This window comes from Ranitomeya variabilis, chromosome 1, assembly GCF_051348905.1.
Source record: "Ranitomeya variabilis isolate aRanVar5 chromosome 1, aRanVar5.hap1, whole genome shotgun sequence".
Classification (NCBI taxonomy): Eukaryota; Metazoa; Chordata; class Amphibia; order Anura; family Dendrobatidae; genus Ranitomeya; species Ranitomeya variabilis.
This window is the reverse complement of record NC_135232.1, coordinates 220,505,602-220,531,443: the sequence shown is the minus strand read 5'-3', so window position 1 is coordinate 220,531,443 and position 25,842 is coordinate 220,505,602. Positions and strand designations below refer to the sequence as shown.

The window sequence follows — 25,842 nt, the reverse complement described above, 5'->3', positions numbered from 1 at the left end:
GCGCGGGGACAGAGCCTCGTGTGGTAATGCGCGGGGACAGAGCCTCGTGTGGTAATGCGCGGGGACAGAGCCTCGTGTGGTAATGCGCGGGGACAGAGCCTCGTGTGGTAATGCGCGGGGACAGAGCCTCGTGTGGTAATGCGCGGGGACAGAGCCTCGTGTGGTAATGCGCGGGGACAGAGCCTCGTGTGGTAATGCGCGGGGACAGAGCCTCGTGTGGTAATGCGCGGGGACAGAGCCTCGTGTGGTAATGCGCGGGGACAGAGCCTCGTGTGGTAATGCGCGGGGACAGAGCCTCGTGTGGTAATGCGCGGGGACAGAGCCTCGTGTGGTAATGCGCGGGGACAGAGCCTCGTGTGGTAATGCGCGGGGACAGAGCCTCGTGTGGTAATGCGCGGGGACAGAGCCTCGTGTGGTAATGCGCGGGGACAGAGCCTCGTGTGGTAATGCGCGGGGACAGAGCCTCGTGTGGTAATGCGCGGGGACAGAGCCTCGTGTGGTAATGCGCGGGGACAGAGCCTCGTGTGGTAATGCGCGGGGACAGAGCCTCGTGTGGTAATGCGCGGGGACAGAGCCTCGTGTGGTAATGCGCGGGGACAGAGCCTCGTGTGGTAATGCGCGGGGACAGAGCCTCGTGTGGTAATGCGCGGGGACAGAGCCTCGTGTGGTAATGCGCGGGGACAGAGCCTCGTGTGGTAATGCGCGGGGACAGAGCCTCGTGTGGTAATGCGCGGGGACAGAGCCTCGTGTGGTAATGCGCGGGGACAGAGCCTCGTGTGGTAATGCGCGGGGACAGAGCCTCGTGTGGTAATGCGCGGGGACAGAGCCTCGTGTGGTAATGCGCGGGGACAGAGCCTCGTGTGGTAATGCGCGGGGACAGAGCCTCGTGTGGTAATGCGCGGGGACAGAGCCTCGTGTGGTAATGCGCGGGGACAGAGCCTCGTGTGGTAATGCGCGGGGACAGAGCCTCGTGTGGTAATGCGCGGGGACAGAGCCTCGTGTGGTAATGCGCGGGGACAGAGCCTCGTGTGGTAATGCGCGGGGACAGAGCCTCGTGTGGTAATGCGCGGGGACAGAGCCTCGTGTGGTAATGCGCGGGGACAGAGCCTCGTGTGGTAATGCGCGGGGACAGAGCCTCGTGTGGTAATGCGCGGGGACAGAGCCTCGTGTGGTAATGCGCGGGGACAGAGCCTCGTGTGGTAATGCGCGGGGACAGAGCCTCGTGTGGTAATGCGCGGGGACAGAGCCTCGTGTGGTAATGCGCGGGGACAGAGCCTCGTGTGGTAATGCGCGGGGACAGAGCCTCGTGTGGTAATGCGCGGGGACAGAGCCTCGTGTGGTAATGCGCGGGGACAGAGCCTCGTGTGGTAATGCGCGGGGACAGAGCCTCGTGTGGTAATGCGTGGGGACAGAGCCTCGTGTGGTAATGCGTGGGGACAGAGCCTCGTGTGGTAATGCGTGGGGACAGAGCCTCGTGTGGTAATGCGTGGGGACAGAGCCTCGTGTGGTAATGCGTGGGGACAGAGCCTCGTGTGGTAATGCGTGGGGACAGAGCCTCGTGTGGTAATGCGTGGGGACAGAGCCTCGTGTGGTAATGCGTGGGGACAGAGCCTCGTGTGGTAATGCGTGGGGACAGAGCCTCGTGTGGTAATGCGTGGGGACAGAGCCTCGTGTGGTAATGCGTGGGGACAGAGCCTCGTGTGGTAATGCGTGGGGACAGAGCCTCGTGTGGTAATGCGTGGGGACAGAGCCTCGTGTGGTAATGCGTGGGGACAGAGCCTCGTGTGGTAATGCGTGGGGACAGAGCCTCGTGTGGTAATGCGTGGGGACAGAGCCTCGTGTGGTAATGCGTGGGGACAGAGCCTCGTGTGGTAATGTGGGGGGGGGGGGGGGGCGGAGCCTGTGAGATGGACCTCGCGACTCTTCTTGGCTCATTTTGTTTGGGAGAATGCGGATGCAATTAAATGTACGTTTACCTTGGCTGAAGTGGTTGAATTACATAGAAAGGAAATGCTGCGTCTGGTAATGCGTGGGGACGGAGCCTCGTGTGGTAATGTGGGGGGGCGGAGCCTCGTATGGTAATGTGTGGGGACAGAGCCTCGTGTGGTAATGTGGGGGGGGGGGGCGGAGCCTCGTGTGGTAATGTGTGGGGACGGAGCCTCTTGTTGTAATGTCTGGGGACGAAGCCTCGTGTGGTAATGTGTGAGGACGGAGCCTCGTGTGGTAATGTGTGGGGGGGGGGGGGGGAGGAGCCTCGTGTGGTAATGTGGGGGGCAGGATTATGTGTGGTGATGTGGTGGGGGGGCGGGATTGTGTGTGGTAATGTGGTGGGGGGGCGGGATTGTGTGTGGTAATGTGGTGGGGGAGCGGGATTGTGTGTGGTAATGTGATATATAACTTTTTTATTTTTTTTATTTTTGTGAATCACACTACCATCATCAAGATGGGGCGGGAATTAGTGCTGACATGGATCTGGAAAAATCAAATTACCCGTAAGTAATTATAATTTTTTCCCTTCCCCATGAAAACCGTTACGTGAGAGGAAGAAATAGAAAACACTCCTAGGGTGGGACAACAGCAGATAACACCTTTCTCCCAAAGGCAAGACTTGATAATCCCAGATCTAGCCTGTAGTGGCGGAAGAAAGTAGAAGGTGAAGACCATACTGCTGCGTTAGGGTGGTTTCACACTTGCGTTTTTGTCTGCGTTTTTTTGCACAAAAAAAGCATGCGTTTTTTCCCCTATATTTAACATTGAAAACGCATGCGTTTTTTTGTACGCGTTTGGTCGCGTTTTCAAACGCATGCGTTTTTTTCTGCATGCGTTCATTTTCAGAAATGCAACCTGTAGTATTTTCTTGCGGCGTTTTTTTGCCGCGAAAAAACGCATGCATTTTTTCGCGGCAAAAAAATGCATTGCTGTCTATGTAAACGCATGTGTTTTTAAGCACATGCGTTTGTTTGCGTTAAAAACGCATGCGTTTTTATAGAAAAAAAAACAGAACACACACTGAAAAGCCACCCACCACCATCAAGGTGATAAAGGGATCCAAACCCTAACCCTAACTCTACCCCTAACCGTTTAATGAACATTTTCTGACAGTCATAGTGCCACGTATTTAAGTGCCACGTATTTAAGTGCCACGTATCACGTATTTCAGTGCCACGTATTTAAGTGCCACGTATCACGTATTTCAGTGCCACTTATTTTATTGCCACGTATTTAAGTACCACGTATTTCAGAGCCACGTATCACGTATTTCAGTGCCACGTGTTTCAGTGCCACGTATCACGTATTTCAGTGCCACGTATTTTATTGCCACGTATTTCAATATTACACGTATTACCACGTATTTCAGAGCCACGTATTTCAGTGCCACGTGTTTCAGTGCCACGTATCACGTATTTCAGTGCCACGTATTTTATTGCCACGTATTTCAGTTGCACGTATTTCAGTGCCACGTATCACGTATTTCAGTGCCACGTATCACGTATTTCAGTGCCACGTATCACGTATTTCAGTGCCACGTATTTTATTGCCACGTATTTCAATATTACACGTATTACCACGTATTTCAGTGCCACGTGTTTCAGTGCCACGTATCACGTATTTCAGTGCCACGTATTTTATTGCCACGTATTTCAATAGTACACGTATTACCACGTATTTCAGTTGCACGTATTTCAGTGCCACGTATTTCAGTGCCACGTGTTTCAGTGCCACGTATCACGTATTTCAGTGCCACGTGTTTCAGTGCCACGTATTTAAGTGCCACGTATCACGTATTTCAGTGCCACGTATTTAAGTACCACATATTTCAGTTGCACGTATTTCAGAGCCACGTATTTCAGTGCCACGTATTTCAGTCACGTTTAGGGTTAGGGTTTTCTTGTGTTTTCTTGTGTTTTTCTATAAAAACGCATGCGTCTAAAAACGCATGCGTTTTACCGCGTTTACATGCGTTTTTTCACACATGCGTTTTTTTAAAAAACGCATGCAGATAAAAACGCAAGTGTGAAACCAGCCTTACAGATCTGTTCTATAGATGCGTTCGCCCTCTCGGCCCAGGATGTGGCGATAGCCCTTGTAGAGTGAGCCGTTACATCCAGTGGAGGGCTTTGCCGCGAAGAGGAGCAAGAAAGTGATATAGCCATACGAAGCCACCGTGCGATGGTTGATTTTGTGGCCTTTTTACCCGTTTGCCCCCTGGAAGGAGACAAAAAGGGCTGACGACTGACACCATGGTTTTGACACTTCTAGATATTGAAATAGACAATGTCTGATGTCTAGGCAATGGAAGGTTTCTTCTCCCTGGGATTTTGGGGAAGCACAAAATGAGGGCAGCACTATCTCCTGATCCCTGTGAAATTTAGAGTTGACCTTTGGTAAGAAGGCCGGGTCACTTTTAATAATTACTCTGTCATCCATAAACACAGTATATGGGCGATCTACAGATATGGCTTGGAGCTCATGTAGGCTACTTTCACATTAGCGTCGTGCACTGCACGTTGCAATGCGACGTTGCGGCGTACCGACGCATACTGTGAAAGCGCCGCACAACGGGGGCAGCGGATGTTTTTCAACGCATCCGCTGCCCCATTGTGAGGTGCGGGGAGGAGGGGGCGGAGTTCTGGCGGCGCATGCGCGGTCGGAAATGCTGGACACGACGCACCAAAAAACGTTACAAGCAACATTTTTAGTGGCGACGGTCCGACGACGGTTGCGACGTGTGGCAATGCGTCGCACTGCGTCGCTAATGCAAGTCAATGGAGAAAAAACGCATCCTGCAAGCACTTTTGCAGGATGCGGTTTTTTCTACAAAACGACGCATAGCGACGTGCAGTGCACGACGCTAGTGTCAAAGTAGCCTAATACAGGGGTGTCAAACTGCATTCCTCGAGGGCCTCAAACCATGCGTGTTTTCAAGATTTCCTTCTCATTGCACAAGGTGCTGGAATCATTCTGTGCAGGTGATTAAATGATCACCTGTGCAATACAAGGAAATCCTGAAAACATGACCTGTTTGCAGCCCTTGAGGAATGCAGTTTGACACCCCTGGCCTAATACGTCTAGCAGACATAAGGGCAATCAGGAGAACAGTTTTCAAGGTTAAAGAAGTTGTCCACTACTATAATTTTTTTTTTTTTTCTTCATAAATCTTGCTATTATGTGACACTGAAAACATCCACTGTGTTTATTTTAGCAATATTACCTTTTATCATGCTGTAGCAGCACATCTTTAGTGCTGGATCCAGCTCTCATGGGGTTAATCGACAACTTGCTTTCTCCTGAGTTAAAGATTTGTGATGTCATTTCTGTCCAACCTCCTCTTTTACATTTGTCTAACCCACACTGACTGACTGACTGACTGGCTGGTTGGCTGGATAGATGAATACATACAGATATATCTATATATCTAGGTCTATTTCTATATATATGTCCATATCCATGTTTCTAAACTCCTTCACCCCTGGAGCTTTTTTGTTTTCGTTTATCGCTCCCCTTCTTTCCAGAGCCATAATTTTTCCATCAACACGGCCATGTGAGGGCTTATCTTTTGCGGGACAAGTTCTACTTTTGAACGACACCATTGGTTTTACCATGTCGTGTAACAGAAAATGTGAAAAAAATTCAAAGTGCACTGAAATTGCAAATAAAGTGCAATCCCACACTTGTTTTTTGCTTGGCTTTTTTGCTAGGTTCACTAAATGCTAAGGCTGTGTGCACACGTTGTGGATTTGATTGCAGATCCGCAGGGTTTTTTGCCGCACAGAATTGCATCAAATCCGCAGTGTAGTGCACAACCAATGTAAGTCTATGGGAGCCGCAGACTTGTTGTGCGGAACTGCAGCGTTTCTTCACCCATAGACTTGCATTGAGTCGGGCACATCCGCAGCAAAACCGCAAATGTAAAAAAGATCTGCAGTTTTGCTGCGGATGTGGGTCCGAGAAACGCTGCAGTTCAGGAGGAGGGAAGTGTGTGGGCGGAAAGTGGGCAGTGACTGTGTGCGTGTATATGTGTGTGCTGGGTCTGCGGGCTGTTCGGATGTGTGTGGGACTGTTCGGGTGTGTGCCGGGCTTTTTGGGTGGGTGCCTGGCTGTTCGGGTGTGTGCGGGGGGGTCTTTTGGGGTGTGTGTGCAGGCATCATCCGATGGGACTACAAGTACGCAGCATCCAATCTGCAGCTCATTCGAATGTAATCTGGACAGTGGACACACACCTTACGCTATCCATACATCTATCAATAGATATATCTAACCAGATATATCTATAGATAGATATAGGAATAGATAGATGTATGCATCTATAGATCTATCTATATGTAGATCTGTCTATCCATTTCATCTATCATCTATCTGTCTGTGTGTAATGGTGTGTGGCTTGGACAAATATAAAAGAGGAGGTTGGACAATAATGACATCACAAATCTTTTTTTTTTGTTCAATAATACATCTTTATTTAGCTTTCAAAAACGCATAAAAACCGCACCAAAAGCGAATTTAAAAAATGCATCAAAACCGCGCAAAAACTGCACCAAAACCGCGCAAAAACCACACCAAAACTGCACTAGGTTTTGATGCAGTTTTTATGAATTTTTTTGGTGGTTTTGATGCGGTTTTTGTTGCGGTTTTTGCGTGGTTTTGATGCCGTTTTTGGAAATAAACGGAAAATGTGCATGATTTGAATGGAAACATGCATGAAAAAACAGATTCGGAGGCTGGATTCATCATTTCACATCTCAGTTTCATACGTTTTTTGCCGGATCAGTCGCTGTGCGTTTTTTTGCCGGACAGAAAAAAACGTTCCTCTGTGTGTTTTCCGTCCGGCGGAAACAGCTTTTTTTGACTGATCCGGCAAAAAACGGATGAAACGTGTGGCCATCAGGCGCAATCCGGCGCTAATACAACTCTATGAGAAAAAAACGGATCCGGCGGAAAAAAAATGGATCAGTTTTTTACAAAACTCGCCGGATTGTGCCTGACGGCAAAAACCTGATGTGTGAAAGCAGCCAGATATATGGATAGATACATCTATGTATCTATAGATATATCTAGCTATAAATATATCTATAGATAGATATCCATAGATATATAATAGAAAGGCCGATGTTTCTAAGGCTACTTTCACACTTGCGTTTTTAGCAATCCGTCGCAATCCGTCTTTTTGGGAAAAAACGGATCCTGCAAATGTGCTTGCAGGATGCGTTTTTTACCCATAGACTTGTACTAGCGACGGATGGCCACACGTCGCATCCGTCGTGCAACGGATCCGTCGTGTTTTGACGGACCGTTGGCACGAAAAAACGTTCAAGTGAACTTTTTTTGTCCGTCGCATCTGCCATTTTCTACCGCGCATGCGCGGCCAAAACTCCGCCCCCTTCTCCCCGGACTTCAGAATTGGCAGCAGATGCGTTGAGAAACTGCATCCGCTGCCCACGTTGTGCACAAATTTCACAACGTGCGTCGGTACGTCGGCCCGATGCATAGTGACGGACCCGTACCGACGCAAGTATGAAAGAGGCGTTAATGAGCGTTGAATTTAAAAAAGGGAAAAAAACGGCGTGGGCTCCCGCGCAATTTTCTGCGCCAGAGGGGGAAAGCCGACGGCCGGGGGCCAATATTTGTAGCCTGCTATGAATATCAGCCCGCAGCTGTCTGTGTAGCCTTTACTGGCTATTAAAATAGGGGGACCCCCCAAAAAAAATGACGTGGGATCCCCCTGTATTTTATAGCCAGAAAGGCTACGCAGACAGCTGCGGGCTGATATTCATAGCCTAGGGAGAGAGCATGGATATTGGTCCCCGCCCCCCCCCGGCTACAAATACCAGTCCGCAGCTGCCCCAGAAATGGCGCATCTGTAAGACGCGCCAAATCCACACTTAGCCCCTCTCTTCCCACTCCCGTGTAGCGGTGGAATATGGGGTAATAAGGGGTTAATGTCACCTTGCTATTGTAAGGTGACATTAAGCCGGGTTAATAACGGAGAGGCGTCAATAAGACGCCTATCCATTATTAATCCAATACTAAAAAAGGGTTAATAAAACACACACACATTAGGAAAAAATAAGTATTTTAATATTCTTCATTTAACCATACTTACCTTACTTCAGCGCCTGCAAAAAACGTAAAATAAACCGTATACTACCTGTCCGCCGTAGTCCAATTAATAACGAGTGTCCCACGACGATCTCCCCTATAGAACAGTGACATCAGGTGAGGTCACTGCTCTATAGGACCCTCAGTGACACACTGACAGGAGACAATGGCTCCTGCAGTGCATCACTGAGGTTACCTTAGGACAAAGTCTCACTTTATGGCAATTGCTGCCTGGGAAAATTTCTCACACAGCAATGGCATAAAGTCAGACTAGGGACTATTTTCTCACAGGGGCGTAGGAATACATTGTGAGGAATACATTGTGGAAGGATACCTTCCATCATTTTATTCCTGGAGCCCCTGGAGAGCAGTCGCATCAGCTGATGCAACTGCTCTCCACGGGAGATCGTCGAGGGACACTCGTTTTAATTTCTGCGGATCAGGGAGTATAGTGTTTGTTTATGTATGTAGTGTATGTGTACCCCCGCACATACCGGCGCCGGCCCGCACATACCGGCGCCGGCCCGCCCCAGACTCACATCCCTGCCTAGCCCCACCCACCCCCCAGCACAGCCCCGCCTGCCCCCAGCACAGCCCCGCAGGCAGCCCCCAGCCCAGTCACTCTTGATGAGTGACTGCTGACTGAGCTGGGGTCACGCCTGCTCATGACGTCACGTCAATTTCCAGAGTCTGGAAATTGACGTGACGTCGGCGGAAATAAGCGGTGACTGCAGCCTGGGGGTCACGTGACTCGGACTCAGCCGCCGCCATAGCGCCGCTCACAGGTGAAAACGGCAACAGAAAGTATTTATAAAATTCATTAGGGGCCCCGGGGGGATACATCGGGGGGTTAATTGAAAGTAGTGGACAACCCCTTTAAGGCTTTTACCGAGATGGCAGAATGAGGCTCAAAAGGAGAGGAGGTTAAGGCATTTAATACTAAATTTAGATCCCAGGAAGCGACCTTTGGACGGGGTTTAAATGGTCTGGCCGTAAAGGATGCTTGGATGAATCTATACACCCAGGGGTGATTAGCCAATTTCTGGTCAAACAGGGCGCTAAGCGCCGAGACCTGAACTTTTAAAGTGCTGGTAGACAACCCCCTTTCCAACCCTTTCTGGAGGAATTCTAGAACCTCGGCCATTGGAACATTTTGGATGTTATTTGACAGGTGTCGTCCCGAAAATGCTAGAAATTTTTCCCACACCTTTTGATATTTATCAGATGTGACCTTTTTCCTACTGGATAGCAGAGTAGTGACTAACGGGTCCGAGAATCCCTTTGCTAGCAGAAGTCCCCTCTCAAGTTCCATGCAATGAGGTGCAGGTTGTGTACTTGAGGATGCGTTACCGGACCCTGGTGTAACAGATTTGGGACATCTGGAAGGATCCAAGAGTCCGAGGTGGACATACACCTGAGCCAAGTGAACCATGCTCTCTTCGGCCAGAAGGGTGCGATTAGGATTATGCGTGTTTTGTCCTCCCGGATTTTCTTTAGGTCTGTAGGAATTAGTGGGATTGGTGGAAAAGCGTACGCAAGTCGAAATTTCCACGGGTGATGCAACGCATCCACACCTTACCACTTTCCGATTTTGTTTTGTGGAAAACAGGTCTACATGGGAAACCCCCTAGGCGGCACAGATTTCGCCAAAGACGCTTTGAACTAAGGACCATTCGCCTTGATGTAGCACATGTCGACTTAAGAAGTCTGCGACAAGGTTGTCCGCTCCTCTTAGGTGTGTGCTTGTTAGTGACAGGAGATGGTTTTCCCCCAGTAAAACAGTCTTTTTGCCTCTTCCAACAACAGTCTCGATCTTGTTCCCTCTTGACAGTTTATGTATGAAACTGTTGTGCTGTTGTCGGACAACACCACTAGATGTCTTCCTTTTATGTGTTCTTCTGCTTGAAGAATTGCTAGCCTTACTGCCGTTAGTTCCTTTAGGTTTGAGGAGGCCGATTCCATCTGGGGATCCCAAAGGCCTTGCATGATATGATCTTCGAGGTGCGCCCCCCAGCCTAATGGACTCGCATCCGTTGTTAGAACCAGGATATTGTGTATTGACCATGAAACCCCTTTTTTTAAGGTTTTTGGTTTCTAACCACCAATTTAGGGAGTCCCGTACTTGTGGTGCTAATGTGATTTTTCGGTTCAAGTTGTAAGGGTTTTTTACTTGTTCTGATAGTATCTGCCACTGTAACTCTCTGGAATGTAGTTGTACCCATTGGACCACCAGAATCATTGCCGTCAGCATACCCAGTAGAGACATGGCCTCCCTCACTGAGATGGACCAGGTACTCTGTGCTTGCCTTATCCTTAGTTTTATAGCCTCGACCTTCCTGTCCGGAAGGACACAGACTTGTTCGGTTGAGTTTATCTGAATCCCCAGGAACTCTTGTATCTGGGTTGGAATCATTTTTGACTTTTTTAAATTTATTACCTATGCTAGCCTGGACAGTATCTCCCGTACTTTCGCTACTGTCTCCACGCAGTCCTCCTGGCTGTCTGCTATAAGGAGAAAATCGTCTAAGTAGGGTACTAGAAGAATATTTTCTTTCCTTACGTAGGATGTTATCTCTGAAATTATTTTTGTGAAGATACGAGGGGCTATTGACACCCCAAAGGGGAGGCATTGCTATTGTAGATGGGTATACACCTGATCCAGCCGTACCACCATCCTCAGATACTGTTGATGTTCTATGCAGATTGGTACACTGCCCAGTAACAACCCGGATACAGTAATTTTATTGCTGATTTTAGTGTTTCTATTTTGAATTTTTCTACCCGGATGTATTGGTTTAGGGCCTTTAAATTGAAAATTGTTCTTAGTGACCCGTCCGGTTTTAGCGTGAGGAATAGGGTGCTGTAAAACCCCTTCCCTATCTCCTGTGGTGGTACCCTTATAAGGACTTCTCTTTCCAGAAGCAGGAGGATTTCCTTTCTAGCAACTTTTGGTTTCTTAGTGCTACGTGGGTGACTTTTATCCGATGAGGAGGCTGGGTAACAAAGTTCAAACGTAGGCCTTTGGATAACAGGTCGATTAGCCATTGTGAGGGCTGTAAGGTCTCCCATTGATGGACGAAAAACCGAAGCCTTCCTCCCACCTGGACTCTGTCGTCATTGTTGTTTAGGGTCTGGTTTATGAGGGGGCTTATTGAAGAGGAAGCCTCTGTCTCTTCTGTCATTCCGAACCCCCTCCCCCGAGTGGATCTATTTGCTGGCTGGCCTCGGCCTGCTTTACCTGACCCCCGAAAGGATTGACTCGTGTCACCCCAACGGCGTCTGAAGAAGGGGGGCGGAGGGAAATGCTTCTTATCTGCCGCCTTCTCCAAAATTTCATCTAGCGCTTTCCCAAATAGGTACTGTCCTTCACAAGGTACTGCACAAAGTTTTACCTTTGATTGGAAGTCAGCATTCCAATTCTTTAGCCATAGTGCTCTTCTACCTGAATTGGAAAGGGTGCTTGCCCGGGCAGAAAAACGTACCGAGTCAATGGCAGCGTCTGCTAGGAACCCCGCCGCATTTTGTAATGACGGTATTACTTCCTGGAGTCTATCCCTTGGGCATTTGTCTCTTATTTGTTCCCCTAGTTCTTCTAACCATTTTACCATGGCCCGAGCTGTGCAGATGGCGGCTACTGCTGGTTTGAACGCCCAGGTTGACGCCTCCCAAGCTGATTTTAAAAAAAACATCTGCCTTTTTGTCAAGGGGGTCCTTCAAGGCGCCCATGTCCTCAAAGGAAAGAGCAATACCTCTGGAGGTACTCGCAATGGCTGCATCAAGCTAAGGGCTTGTTTCCACTTGCGAGAAACACGTCTGTCTCGCATGTGGAAATAGAGCTCTGGCGCCGGCACATTGGAGCGGAGCGTGCGGCTCCATGCGTTCCTATGCGACCGCACGCTCCGCTCTGAAATGCCGGCGCCAGAGCTTGGTTTCCACATGCGAGACACGGACGCGTTTCTCGCAAGTGGAAACTAGCCCTTAGGCGCTTTCTCCCATTTGTCACATATCTCCTCATCAAAGGGATATTTACGTTTTAATGCCTGGGGGACTGTCATTTTCTTATTCGGCCTTTTCCATTCCTTTTTAATCAGATTTAGGACATTATCATGAAACGGAAATAACCTCCGTTTCCTTCCCTCCAGATTGCTAAACATTGAATCATGGATTGATTGCTGTTCTTTTGGGGTTTCAACTCGTAGGGTAGAACGAACAAGTTTCAACAATTTCCCAATATCTTCAGATAACACATACGGGTGACAACACTCTTCGTCTGAAGAGTCCAAGTCTGAGTCACCCCCAGGCAGTAATTCTCCTGGTTCCCCTCAGATTCTATGTCAGAGATTTGTACAGGGGCAGAAGATGCATTTTCGGAACTATGCAATCCATGTTGTTTTAATTGCTATTTTACTGTGCTCTGGACCTAGTCTTTAACAATCGTTTTAATGTTCTGGAGAAATGATGAAGACTCCTCAGTCATCGTTTTCTCTATACACGGACGACAGATCCGTTTTTCATATGCTCTAGGGAGGGCTTTCTCACAGAGTGCACATACTTTATTCTTTTGTTTGGACGTCACTTTCTTTCCCTGTATACGTGACACAGAAATCTAGTGTTATAGATCCGTTTTTGCCTTAAAAAGGCACTCACCCCTGGAACCTTAATACCACGGCAGGCTGTGGGTTCTCTGCTGGAACGGCCGATTCCACCGGGTCTGCCATTCTGCAGTAGGCTGTAGCTGGCGTCAGAATTGCCGCTCCTTCCTTAAATGATTTTAGAGCGGTGTGCGCGCGTCCCTAAAGCTTCTCCCCTCTGGGAGTGTCAGCACACCGCTCTCACTCGGCTTGTGACGTCACTTCCGGTTTCATATCGGAAGTTCCCCGATTCACTCAGTGGCCGGCATCGTGATGGGCACGCCCCCTTACCCCAGCTCAGCCTCCGGCCAGGAGTGAACGCCGGGGAGCCCGCAGCAGGCAGGACGCTTCTCCGCAGCTCCAGGGCCCGTAAGTGGTGTGCGCGCGCCGACCCCCGCTGCGAGCCTTGGTCTACGAACCAGAATCTGTCAGAGGGAGATCCCTCCGTATGCAGCACCGCAGGTCCCCGCCAGAACAGGAAACCAAACTGAGGAGAGAGGTGCTGCCCCCATCTTTTATCTCCTCTGCAGGTTTCCTGTTCTTGGGGACGGGAGCCATCTCTCACGTAACGGTGCTGTCATGGGGAAGGGAAAAAAAGTCAGTGATGAGGTCACCACAGTTCAGCTCACTGAGTTCACAGCGAGAATTTCTCTCCGTGGGAATTACTCACCGTGATCTGTGGTGAACTCATCACTGACTTTTCCCCACAGTGCTAAGATCACCGCAGTTCAGTCCTGCTGGGAACGCAGCCTCACTAACCGGTGATGTCGATGATGTCACCGCTGGTCAATGATGCTGCTCATTCACCAGTGGTTGTCAGCCTGGACGGTCGCATCTTGGCACCATCCAGGCTGAAAACTATTCATCCCCAGACATGGATTACGGTATGGGACAAAACGACGGACAGGCGAGGGATATTATTGTTTTTTTATTTTAGTTTTATTACGAGAGACAAGGAATACGTGGAATTAGGCATTATACTCACCTGTGTTTGTTATTTTTAAATAAAAATGGAAAACTGTGTTTTGTTTTATTTCTAATAAATATATTAGAATATATTCTGGCTGTGTCTTTATTTACCAGATAACTATGAGATTAGTACTGGATAGGTGTCTTATAGACGCCTCTCCATTACTAAACCATGGGCTTTATGTCACCTGACAATACAAAGGTGACATCAACTCCACAAATATGAACCCCGTTTGCCACCGCTACAGGACAAGTGGGAAGAGCTGGGCAAAGCGCCAGAAGTGGCACATCTAATAGATTTGCCTTTTTTGGGCAGCTGCGGGCTGATAATTTTAGGCTTGGGAAGCAAATATCCACGGCCCCTTACCAGCCTGAGAATACCAGCCCCGAGCTGTCAGCTTTAACAAGGCTGGTTGTTAAAAATGGGGGGACCCCACGCCATTTAAAATTATTTATTTAAATAATTTAAAAAACAGCGTGGGGACACCTCTATTCTTGATAACCAGCCTTGCTGAAGCTGACAGTTGCAACCCCCAGCTATGTATCTATAACGCAGGTAGTGGGTGGTGAATACTCATCAGCCGCCACCTGCACTCACTGCTATTAGTGGTAGCAGTCGTCGGTTGATGGGAGGAATAGTCCCATCAGCTGCCGCCTGTGGTCATTTTTCTCACTTGAAAATAACTCATCATTCTCCCCTGCTCACACTGATCGACGGCAAAGCAGAGGAGCATGATGATAGCAGTATTCGACACCCCAGCGCCAGAGAAAAGCTCTTACTATACCATTTCTTTCCTGGCGCCCGTCACGACGTGTGAAACCGGCCTTAGACGTATAATTACGTCTAAGGTGGCCTCCTCATGTTTGCTGCGGGCTCCGGAAACTTTTCCAGCACATGTCAGCTGATTTCCCGTGGCTATTAACATGTTAAATGCCGCTGTCAATCTCTGACAGCGGCATTTAAACACAATCGCGCCGGAAGCGTCACTAATCTCTCCTACTGGCGCCCATGTCACATGACAGTGGGTCTCCAATGGGTTGGTATGACAACTAGGGGTCTGCAGGAGACCACTGTGGTTGTCATTGCCAGATAGCTTTGAGCGCCGCCCAGCGGTTGGCGCTCATAGCATGTGAGCATTTCTGAAGCCCTGCTCTGTGTAGCACAGGCGATCGGATGATTGCAGCTTCTAGTCAATATATAAAAATTATTAATCCGATCAGTAAACGGTGTAAGGAAAAAAAAAAAAGAAGCCAGAATTACGTTTTTTTTCGGCACAGCAACACTGCATTAAAATGCAATAAGGAGCGATCAAAAGATCGCATCTACACCAAAATGGTATCAATAAAAACGTCAGCTTGGCACGCAAAAATTAAGCCGTCACCCAACCCCAGATCACAAAAATCAGACATTACGGCTCTCGGAAAATGGCGACTTTTTTTTCTTTTTTAAATTAGAAACTTTGGATTTTTTTTAAACCACTTAAAAAAGAACCTAGACAAGTTTGGTATCTACAAACGCATAATAATGACTTGAAGAATAATAATTGCAGGTCAGTTTTAGCGTTTAGTGAACATGGTAAAAAAATAAAAATAAATAATTGTGGAATTGCACTCTTTTTGCAATTTCACCTCACTTTGAATTTTTTTCCCATTTTCCAGTATACTGTATGGCAAAACCAATGGTGTTGTTCAAAAGTACAACTCGTCCCGCAAAAAAACAAGCCCTCACATGGCCATATTGATGGGGAAAAAAAACAGTTATGGCTCTGGGGAAAAGGGGAGCAAAAAACGGAAAGTCAAAAACCCAAGGTGTTGAAGGGGTTAAGCACCACTATTGCTATGGTACCTGATTTTGGGGAGTTGTAGCAGGATTCCCGGTTGAAGGTCTGACTTTAGACGTCTTGGTTAACGATTTTTTCTGCTGCAGAGCCATGGTGTACTTGCTGACGGCATTCCTGTACTCTTTGTCATGAAAGAGCGAGTCTGCATGGTATACCAAAAGCTGGTACTTCTGCGAGGGTGAAAACATTTCCCTAAATGAAAATGAGAAAATCCATGTATGAAATAACATTACAGAAATCTCCTGCAGGGCACGGCACTGATGCCAGAGAGTCGTGCGAGTTTCTCGCATCACGCTCGTAAGTGTGACCCCGGCCTTATCCGTAATTCAGATTTTAGTAACCCGCCATGACAGCACCACAGGAGGATGTCACCTCACCCCAATTGGGACAAAAGACACAGAGGTCAAACAGCCCCTCCCATATTCTCGCTCCAGTGTCATTAAAAAATTTTATCATTATTTTATGATTTATTTTTTATGTTGTTTAAGTTATTTTATTTGTTTTTACATTCTTACTTAGTCCCTGTATGGAACTTTAACTTCAGTAGTCTGATTGCTGGTATAGTGCTTTATACCAGTCAGTGCTGCACTGACAGAAACCTCTTAGACCATGCTCTGAAAATGGTCTAACAGGCTTTACTATTCCTATATAGAGACCAGTTGCCACTCTTATTTATTTATTTATTTTCAAATAACTACCTATTTACTTTAAGAAATAACTAGCACCCTTTTCTTATAATTCTGCAACTCACAGAGACTCCAATTTATCAAGTCGTTTATGGCAATTTTGAGGAGTAAAACTGCTTAAAATATTGCATATTTTTGGTTTAGAGCGTCAGTACCAGCTAGCTTTTTGAAAAGTTAAACCACGGACAGGACAGGGTAAGGCCAGGCATACTGGACAAGTTTATCAGAATTTTCACTACAGAAGCTTACTTTCCAGTAGCTGAATACCAGTCTTAATGAATCAGGACCATAGTTTCTTGGCTGTTCCTCCTATGAATACATTGTCATCTATTCGGGAGCTGTCCTGACTCAGTCTGACCAATCAATGCTGGAAGTGTCAGACACCGCTACGACGAAGGGAATAGTAACACCCACTTGTCAGCAGACTCATACACTTCTAGGAGGAAGAAGGGCACAAAGCAAAGAGATGATCTAGAATTACTTTATCATGGAGAGTCTAACTCTAACCCTGGCGAGGCAACAGGATCAGGTTTAATTAAAGAAATCAAAAACTTGGCACTCAAAGTAATTTTGGAAACAATTTCTTGATTTTAATTGCAGTCCATAAATAAGTACAGATGTTTCGGTCTCCAACTACTACAAAATAAAGAAAAAGGATATTTTTCAATAATCACTTCAGGTAAATAACATGTCAATAATGTCATGTGGAAATACGTGAATACATCCCCCCCAAAAAAAAAAAAAAAAAAAAATATATATATATATATATATATATATCAACTGTAAAATAATAAAATACAGAATATAAAATAAAAAAAGAAAATGAACCTACCCGACTACACAGGTAAAGAAAAAAGTACGCTGTGTCCCGCAGAGTAAGTATTCTGCCTTCTATCCAGACCTTTCCGGTAGGTTCATTTGCCTTCATACCATACGTGCCGTATTTTTGTATTTTATTCTTCTACAGATGATATTGTATTTTTTTTTTTTTTTTTTGGGGGGGGGGGGGGGTAGTATATACATATTTCCAGATTACATTGTTGACAAGTTATATATCTGATGTGATTATTGAAAAAATCCAAATCCATTTTTTTATTTTATAGTACACTGATGAAGGATGTTTGAGACCGGGCAGCATGGTGGCTCAGTGGTTAGCACAGCAGCCTTGCAGCGCCCCACCAAGGACAACATCTGCAAAGAGTTTGTATGTTCTCCCCGTGTTTGCGTGGGTTTCCTCCGGGTTCTCCGGTTTCCACCCACATTCCAAAGACATACTGATAGGGAATTTAGATTGTGATCCCCATCGGGGACAGCAATGATAATGTGCGCAAAATGTAAAGTGCTGCGGAATATGTTAGCGCTATATAAAAATAAAGATTATTTAGTTATGGCTTTGTTCCAAAATTGCTTTTGGACCCCACCTGAGCACTGATCCAGCAGCGCCGGGATTTATCTTCATTATATTACTGTATATAACCAGTCACTTCACCTAACCTCCTATGAAATAAGAAGCTGGGCTGTAGTGGTTGCTATAGGCAACGCCTCCGCTGTGTAATGGCGGATTCTTGTACAGCAGCGGATGGATGAAGAATCAGCACAAAATCCAACATTGGCCAATAAGTCATAAAACAATACATTTCTCTGATCTGTCCAAGACTCAGATTTAGAAGGATCAAGTTGGGGCAATCTGATGATCCCAGGGTCAAAAAGAGAAAAAAAAGTGATGGGTGCCCCAGGCCCAGCAGCGATGCTACGGGATAACGCCCGCACTACGGAGACACCGCCATCAGCCCCGTGATCACTAGATGTGCGCAGCCGCCGTGCGCGGAGTCGGTGGCAGCGGCCGGTGTAGCGCTCAGGACCGAGGCGTCGGTCGGGGGACACTCACGGGTTGTTGCTGCTCATGGTCAGCAGCAGGCTGCTCAGTAGCCGCACGTTGGAGTGCAGTCCGGCCGCAGCCATGTCCCGCACATGATCTATCACACTCATCCCGGCCAGCGGCTCCCGCAGTCTCCCGAGCACGGCACGTCAGCTCCACCCAGAAGCGCCGCTCGCGTTAAATGATGGCGCTCACTGACGACCCTACTGGAAACATAACATAGGTGTCCGCACTCCGCCTGCTCGTTTTACGCTGAGTGGTGACCGTCCAGGCTCCATATAGTCATACCGCCGGTTCCATTTCAACACTACATTGACCACTGTAAATGCTTTATATGTCTGGTAACTATCTACAGAGGTAAACAGCACAGGCGCCACAGGACATCTATTGTGGGGAAAATGGTGGCTTGTGCTGCGGCCGTGCGTTCCAAGGCAGAGGCGGGGCTTATGCGTTCCGGAGAAAAGACTGAATTCTATAAGGGCGGAAGTGGTGCAAGGCAAGGGGTGAGCAGCAGGGAGAACTGTGGTGACAGGCTGTCGGAGGAGCGCGGGGAGCGGTGCAGTGGTTACAAGATGTCAGAACAGTCTGTCCTTCTGCTCAGGAAGCAGCTCGCAGGTGAAGTTCTGCTCTCATGGCGTGCCTTTGTTTTACTATTGTTCTGAAAGTGTTGTGGGCGGCTCGTGGTGGAGCGCCGGGTTTCCAACACGAGGTTTCCAGTCCGGACCGTACACTCCTTGGCCGCAGTGGTGCTGTAGGACTAAAAGTCCCAGGCGTCCTGGGCTCTGCCTCTTCCATATAGTAGAGAGACTCCGGCGTACTCTACTGACAACTGTGCTGTGTAGAGGAACTGTCCTAGAGGGGTCGTAACACTAACCGGTACTCACATGATGAAGGGGAACACGTGTACACAGGAATGTATACAGCAGGCTGCCACCAGGGGACATATATATACACGGAATGTATACAGCAGGCTGCCTGGAGAGCACGTGTACACGGGAATGTATACAGCAGGCTGCCATCAGGAGACATATATACACAGGAATGTATACAGCAAGCTGCCAATAGGGGACATATATTCACAGGAATGTATACCGGAAGCTGCCAGGAGGGGACATGTATGCAACAGACTGCCAGGAGAGGACATATACACAGAAATGTATACAATAGGTTGCCTGGATGGGGACATGTGTACAGCAGGCTGCCAGGAGGGGACATATATACACAGGAATGTAAACCGCAGGCTGCCAGGAGGGGACCTGTATACACAGGAATGTATACAGTAGGCTGCCAGGAGGGGACGTGTATACAGTAGGCTGCCAGGAGGGGACATGTATACACAGGAATGTATACAGCAGGCTGCCAGGAGGGGACCTATGTATACAGTTAGCTGCCAGGAGGGGACATGTATATAACAGACTGCCAGGAGAGGACACATACACAGGAATGTATACAGTAGGCTGCCAGGAGAGGACATATATACACGGGAATGAATACAGCAGGCTGCCAGGAGAGGACATATATACACGGCAATGTATACAGTGGGCTGCCAGGAGGGGAAATATATACACAGGAATGTATACAGTAGGCTGCCAGGAGGGGACATGTATATAGTAGGCTGCCAGGAGGGGACATGTATACACAGGAATGTATACAGCAGGCTGCCAGGAGGGGACCTATATATACAGGAATGTATACAGTTAGCTGCCAGGAGGGGACATGTATACACAGGAATGTAGACAGAAGGCTGCCAGGAGAGGATATATATACACGGGAATGTATACAGCAGGCTGCCAGGAGGGGACATATATACACTGCAATGTATAGAGTGGGCTGCCAGGAGGGGACATGTATACAGGAGAGGCCGCATGTACACAGGAATGTAAAAGCAGGCAGTCAGGTGGGGACACATATAGACAGGAATATATGCAGAAGGCTGCCAGGAGGGGACATATATACACACAGGAGTATACAGCAGGCTGCCAGAAGGGAACATGTACACAGGAATGTATATAGGAGGCTGCCAGGAGGGGACATATATACACAGAAATGTATGCACCAGACTGCCAGGAGGGGACATGTGTATACAGCAGACTGGCAGGAGGGGACATATATACACAAGAATATATCCAGAAGGCTGCCAGGAGGAGACATGTACACAGGAATGTATATAGGAGGCTGCCAGGAGGGGACATATATACACACAGGAGTATACAGCAGGCTGCCAGAAGGGAACATGTACACAGGAATGTATATAGGAGGCTGCCAGGAGGGGACATATATACACACAGGAGTATACAGCAGGCTGCCAGAAGGGAACATGTACACAGGAATGTATATAGGAGGCTGCCAGGAGGGGACATATATACACAGGAATGTATGCACCAGACTGCCAGGAGGGGACATGTGTATACAGCAGACTGGCAGGAGGGGACATATATACACAAGAATATATCCAGAAGGCTGCCAGGAGGAGACATGTACACAGGAATGTGTACAGCATGCTGCCAGGAAGGGAAATGTTTACAGAGGAGTATACAGCAGACTGCCAGGAGAGGACATGTATACAGCAGACTGCCAAGAGGGGAGATATATCCAAAGGTATGTATACAGCAGGCTTCCACGAGGGGACATATACCGTATTTTTCCGACTATAAGACGCATTTTTTCCCCCAAAAAATTGTGAGGAAAATGGGGGGTGCGTCTTATAGTTGGAATGCAGGCTTACCGGCATTGTGGCAGCGGGGATGATGTGGCGCGGTGAGCGGTATGGCGTGAGCATGGTCCCTTCCACATTTGCGGTGACGCCGCGGCCCGGTATTGAAGGAGAGCAGCAGAGCTGGGTGAGTTACGGCTTTTCCGGTGGCGGCGGCCATCTTCCTGAGGCCGCGCGTGCGCAGATTGAGTTTTCTGCTTCCTGGGGCTTCAGGAAAATGGCCGCGGGAGGCCGCGCGTGCGCAGATTGAGATCGCGGCGGCCATTTTCCTGAAGCCGAGTTCGCAGATTGAGATCTCGGCTTCAGGAAAATGGCCGCCGTGATCTTCTGCAATTTTCACCCCAAATTTGGGGTGCGTCTTATGGTACGGTGCGTCTTATAGTCCGAAAAATACGGTATACACAGGAATGTATACAGCAGGCTGCCAGAAGGTGAGATATATACAAAGGTATTTATACAGCAAGCTTCCACGTGGGGACATATATACACAGGAATGTATACAGCAGGCTGCTAGAAGGTGAGATATATATATATATATATACACAGCTATGTATACAGCAGCCTTCCACGAGGGGACACAGGACAGGAGTATACAGCAGACTGCCAGAAGGGCAATATACACACAAATGAATATGTACAGCGGACTGTCAGAAAGCGATATGGATACACACAGTAATATATGTATAGCTGAGTACCAATATATACCCACAGGAGTATAGAGCACTCTGCCAGGGTATAGATACACAGAGGAATATATATGGTATATAGCAGAATGCCAGGAGGTGACATATATACCCACAAGAATATATACAGTAGACTTCCAGGAGATGACATATTTACAGCAGACTGCCAGCTGGTGACATATATACACTAGAGTGCCAGGACGTGAAAATTATACATACAAGAATATATACAGTAGGTGAAGTGTATATAGACGGGTATACAGCAGACTGCCAGAAGGTGACATATATTTACACACAGGAGTATACAGAAGACTGCCAAGTCTTGTTGTGTTACAGGACTCTGCACTCTTCACACCAAGCCTTGGTCAACTATGAGATATGTTTGGGATCATTGTTCTGTTGGAAGGCCTAATGACGCCCAGGATTCTGCTTCCTCACAGAAGACCTGCCATTTTCTCTTGGATTTCCTGATAATTGATTGAATCCATCTTGCTGTCCACACGCTGCAGGTTTCCAGTGCCAGAGGGAGCTGAGCAGCCCCAAAGCATCACTGAGCCACCACCATGCTTCACTGTAGAAAGTGTTCTTTTCAACAGATGCTTGATTCTTGAATACCGCTCATCTATAGGCAGGAATTTTTATCTTTTTTAATTGCTCCATAGGTCATCAATATTGGATTGATGGAGGTCCTACACCATCACCCCCACCAGTCAGCGGTTATCCACAGCTCTTATTCATGAGAATAAGTTCTGAGCTACTGTACATACGGAACCAAGCCCTTGTTTTCATGTTAACATCTGGCTACCAGCGAGCTAATAACAGCTGATCGTTTTGCTGAGCGCCGGACCTGATCTGATATTGATTACCTATAGAAAGGATAGATTATTGATCTCAATTGCCTGGACAGCATATTTTTAAGATGACAAACTAGTTTATGAATTACTTTTCAGAACTGAACAAGAACCCTGTTGAGGGATTTTCTGCTGGGCTGATAGACGACAATGATATCTACAAATGGGAGGTGCTACTTATTGGGCCACAGGACACTTTATTGTAAGTGCTCGTTCAATGTTTCTATATGTATTTTTTTAACCCTTTTTTAAATTATAATACTGGTAAAATTGAATTGCATAGCCATACTCCTAATACACCTGGACCTCTAAGGCTATGTGCACACGTTGCAAAATTGCCGCAGAAATTTCCGAGGCAATTCTGCAACTCCCTGCCGCGGGAAATACGCATGCAGAATTGGCATGCATATTCCCGCTAAACGCTAGCGGTTTGCAAGCGTCATTAGGTTGCAGAATGCTAGCGTTTTCCAAGAGATCTGTAGCATCGCTTGGAAAATGATTGACACGTTGGTCACACTTGTCAAAAATAGTGTTTGACAAGCGTGACCAACGTTTTACTCTTGATTCTGCCTTGCATCAGTAGTTAAAAGATGTAATGTTAAAAATAATTAAAAAAAATAAATAAAAAATCATGATATTCTCACCTTCCAGCATCCCCCGCAGCCTTCCTGCTCCTCGCGATGCTTCCGGCAGCACCCGTTCCCAGTAATGCCTCGCGGCAATGACCCCAGATGACGTAGCGGTTTCGCGAGACCGCTACATCATCACAGGTCATTGTCGCAAGGCATTACTGGGAACGGGAGCGTCGCGAGGAGCAGGAAGGCTGCGGGGGACGCCGGAAGGTGAAGAATATTACGATTTTTTATTTTAATTATTTTTTTTTTTTTAACAGGTATATGGTTCCCAGGGCCTGGAGGAGAGTCTCTTCTCCTCCACCCTGGGTACCAACCGCGCATGATCCGCTTACTTAGTAGTAAGCGGATCAATGCATTCCTATGTGTGCGGAATCCCCACGATTCCGCACAAAGAATGAACATGCTGTGTTTTTTTCCGGAATGCTATTCCGCCGCGGGAAAAAATGCAGCATGTGCACAAAAAATGAAGAATGCATTAAAAATGATGGGATCCTTATGTAAGGTTTTTTTTCGGTGGAAAATGGCCGAAAAAACGCTAAAAATCCTGAATGTGTGCACATAGCCTAAAGGTTATTCCCATCATATGAAGTGATGTTATAGCTAGAATATGCTGTTACCTTATGATAAGTAAGGCTCCATGGAGGGATTTTTAACTCTTTAGCTCGTTACATCGGTGATTGTCCACTCTGAAGTCTTGAGGGATGGCTATCTACAGTGGCAGCAATAAGTATTTGATCCCTTGCTGATTTTATATGTTTGCCCACTGACAAAGACCTGAACAGTCTATAATTTTAAGGGTAGGTTATTTTTAACATTGATAATTGGAATATTAAAAATAAAATCCAGAAAATCGCATTGTATAAATTGTATACATTTATTTGCATTTTGCAGTGAGAAATAAGTATTTGATCCCTCTGGAAAACAAGACTCAATACTTGGTGGCAAAACACTTGTTGGCAAGCACAGCAGTGAGGCGTTTTTTGTAGTTGATGATGAGGTTTGCGCACATGTCAGAAGGACATGTGCAGATCATCTCTAAATCATTAAGATTTTGAGGCTGTCACTTGGCACCTCGGAGCTTCAACTCTCTCCATGAGTTTTCTATGGGATTAAGGTCTGGAGACTTGCTAGGCCGCTTCATAACCTTAATGTGCTTCTCTTTGAGCCACTCCTTTGTTGCCTTGGCTTTATGTTTTGGGTGATTGTCTTGCTGGAAGACACAGCCACAACCCATTTTTAATGTCCTGGCAGAGGGAAGGAGGTTGTCACTCAGGATTTTAGGGCACATGGCTCTATCCATTCTTCCATTGATGTGGTGAAGTAGTCCTGTGCCCTTAGCAGAGAAATATTCCCAAAACATAATGTTTCCACCGACATGCTTGAGAGCGGGGATGGTGTTCTTTGGGTCATATGCAGCATTTCTCCAGTCACGTTCCACAACGGCATCGAAGATGTCTCCCCGCCCTAATGGGGGACCCAAACAGAAGAGGTTAAATACCCTCCCCTTCATGCAACCACCAGTGTTTTTCCTGTCCCCCATGGGGCATGAAGAAGCTTTGGATGGTGCTGCCGTGGCCGGCGATCCGGAGCACCCCATGTTGGCTTTCAGTGATGGGCAGCTGAGGTCGGGGGCTCTGCTTTCCTCCTTCGGTGGCTGCTCCTGTCTCCACGCATGCGTGTGACTCGGGACTTTTCCCGCCCCTCCTGCTCTCGGGGGGGGGGGGGGGGGTAAAGCGGGGCCTTGATGTGCAGGTGGGGTCCTCCTGTAGCTCCCTGGTGTCCTCCTCCTCTGTGCTGCTGATTTCATGAAGCGTGCCACCGGAGGTGACGTTGGCCCGAACTTCCGGTTTACTTCCGGTGCGTTCCACACTGGAACGCACGCGCGTGCTGGCAGACGCCGGGCCTTGGGAATCGGCAGCCTTGTGTGGCGTACTCATTGCGTGCCCCCCATTGGGCCTGGGGGAGAGGAGCACAGAACAACGCTGGGGCTTCGGTTTTCTTTAAAATCTTGGTCAAGGATGCCGCCAGGTAAGACTCTATGTTCCCCTGTGACTGTGGACTGACATGGACGGCGACAAATTCTCCCTATCTGCAGAACCCAGCATTCACCCTCCTACTGTATGTAGTGGGTGATGTCCCTGCTATCCAGGTACTTGTAACATGGGTCACTTAGTATACGTCTCTCTCTCTTATAGGGAGAAAAGGTCCCTGCCCTGAAGAAAGATAAAACAAGCCGCAAGTGTGGTATTTGCACCTGTAGGCTCCCTTCCACACATAAGAAAAATCTTTGCTAGCCGTGCACGGATGAGGTGTTGCGTACGGAGCAGCTCTCCCTCCTGGATAGCATCAAAACCCTCACAAAAAAAGGAGGTCCAATCCTCTATGGCTACCTTCTCCCAGGCCACAGTACCACAGCCCCCTCCTCCTAAAAAGGAAGGTGGCTCCTGTAGAATCTGACTCAGACTTGGGCGAAATCTGTACCTTTGGGTTCGAAGGATTTTTGGGAGAATGAGGGTTCCAATTCCAGCCCTAAATCAGATAATAAGAAATATTACTTTTCTTCCGAAGACATGTAAGAACTGATTGGTATGGTGAGGAGCACCATGGGGGTTGAGGAGGATATAGTAAAACACTATACTAGACGAGATGTTTGGGGCGCTGAAACCCAGGGATCAGAAGGGGTTCCCTATACATGAGAAGGTACAGAACCTTATCCTTCAGGAGTGGGGTCTCCCTGAGAAGGGTCCTAGTGTGCCTTCGGAACTAAAAAAAAAATGGTTCCTCATGGACGGGGATGGTTCCTTATGGGAAATTCCTAAGGTAGATGTGCAGGTGTCTAGAGTAGCCAAAAAGACGG

The 25,842-nt window shown here is 47.6% G+C and overlaps 2 protein-coding genes across 4 annotated transcripts in view; one reads left to right on the top strand and one right to left on the bottom strand.

Moving 5' to 3' along the window:
* The window catches only part of ANAPC7 (anaphase promoting complex subunit 7), an 88,745-nt gene extending 70,501 nt beyond the window's left edge, over positions 1-18,244 (bottom strand). Inside the window, exons 1-2 of one of the 2 annotated variants that reach the window (XM_077292862.1) lie at positions 18,113-18,244; positions 15,544-15,730 (exon numbers count right to left, since the gene is read on the bottom strand). In XM_077292862.1, coding sequence (XP_077148977.1) covers positions 15,544-15,730; positions 18,113-18,213 — 288 coding nt within the window. In that variant the 5' untranslated portion in view covers positions 18,214-18,244. Of the gene's footprint in view, positions 1-15,543; positions 15,731-17,645 lie in introns of both variants that reach the window. The other variant, XM_077292866.1, reaches the window with a different exon arrangement.
* Positions 18,245-18,486: 242 nt separating this feature from the next.
* Positions 18,487-25,842, top strand: part of LOC143809912 (ubiquitin-conjugating enzyme E2 G1-like) — a 29,386-nt gene continuing 22,030 nt past the window's right edge. Inside the window, exons 1-2 of one of the 2 annotated variants that reach the window (XM_077292883.1) lie at positions 18,487-18,718; positions 22,450-22,552. In XM_077292883.1, the coding sequence (XP_077148998.1) occupies positions 18,502-18,718; positions 22,450-22,552 (320 nt within the window). In that variant the 5' untranslated portion in view covers positions 18,487-18,501. The remainder of the gene's footprint in view (positions 18,719-22,449; positions 22,553-25,842) is intronic. The other variant, XM_077292878.1, reaches the window with a different exon arrangement.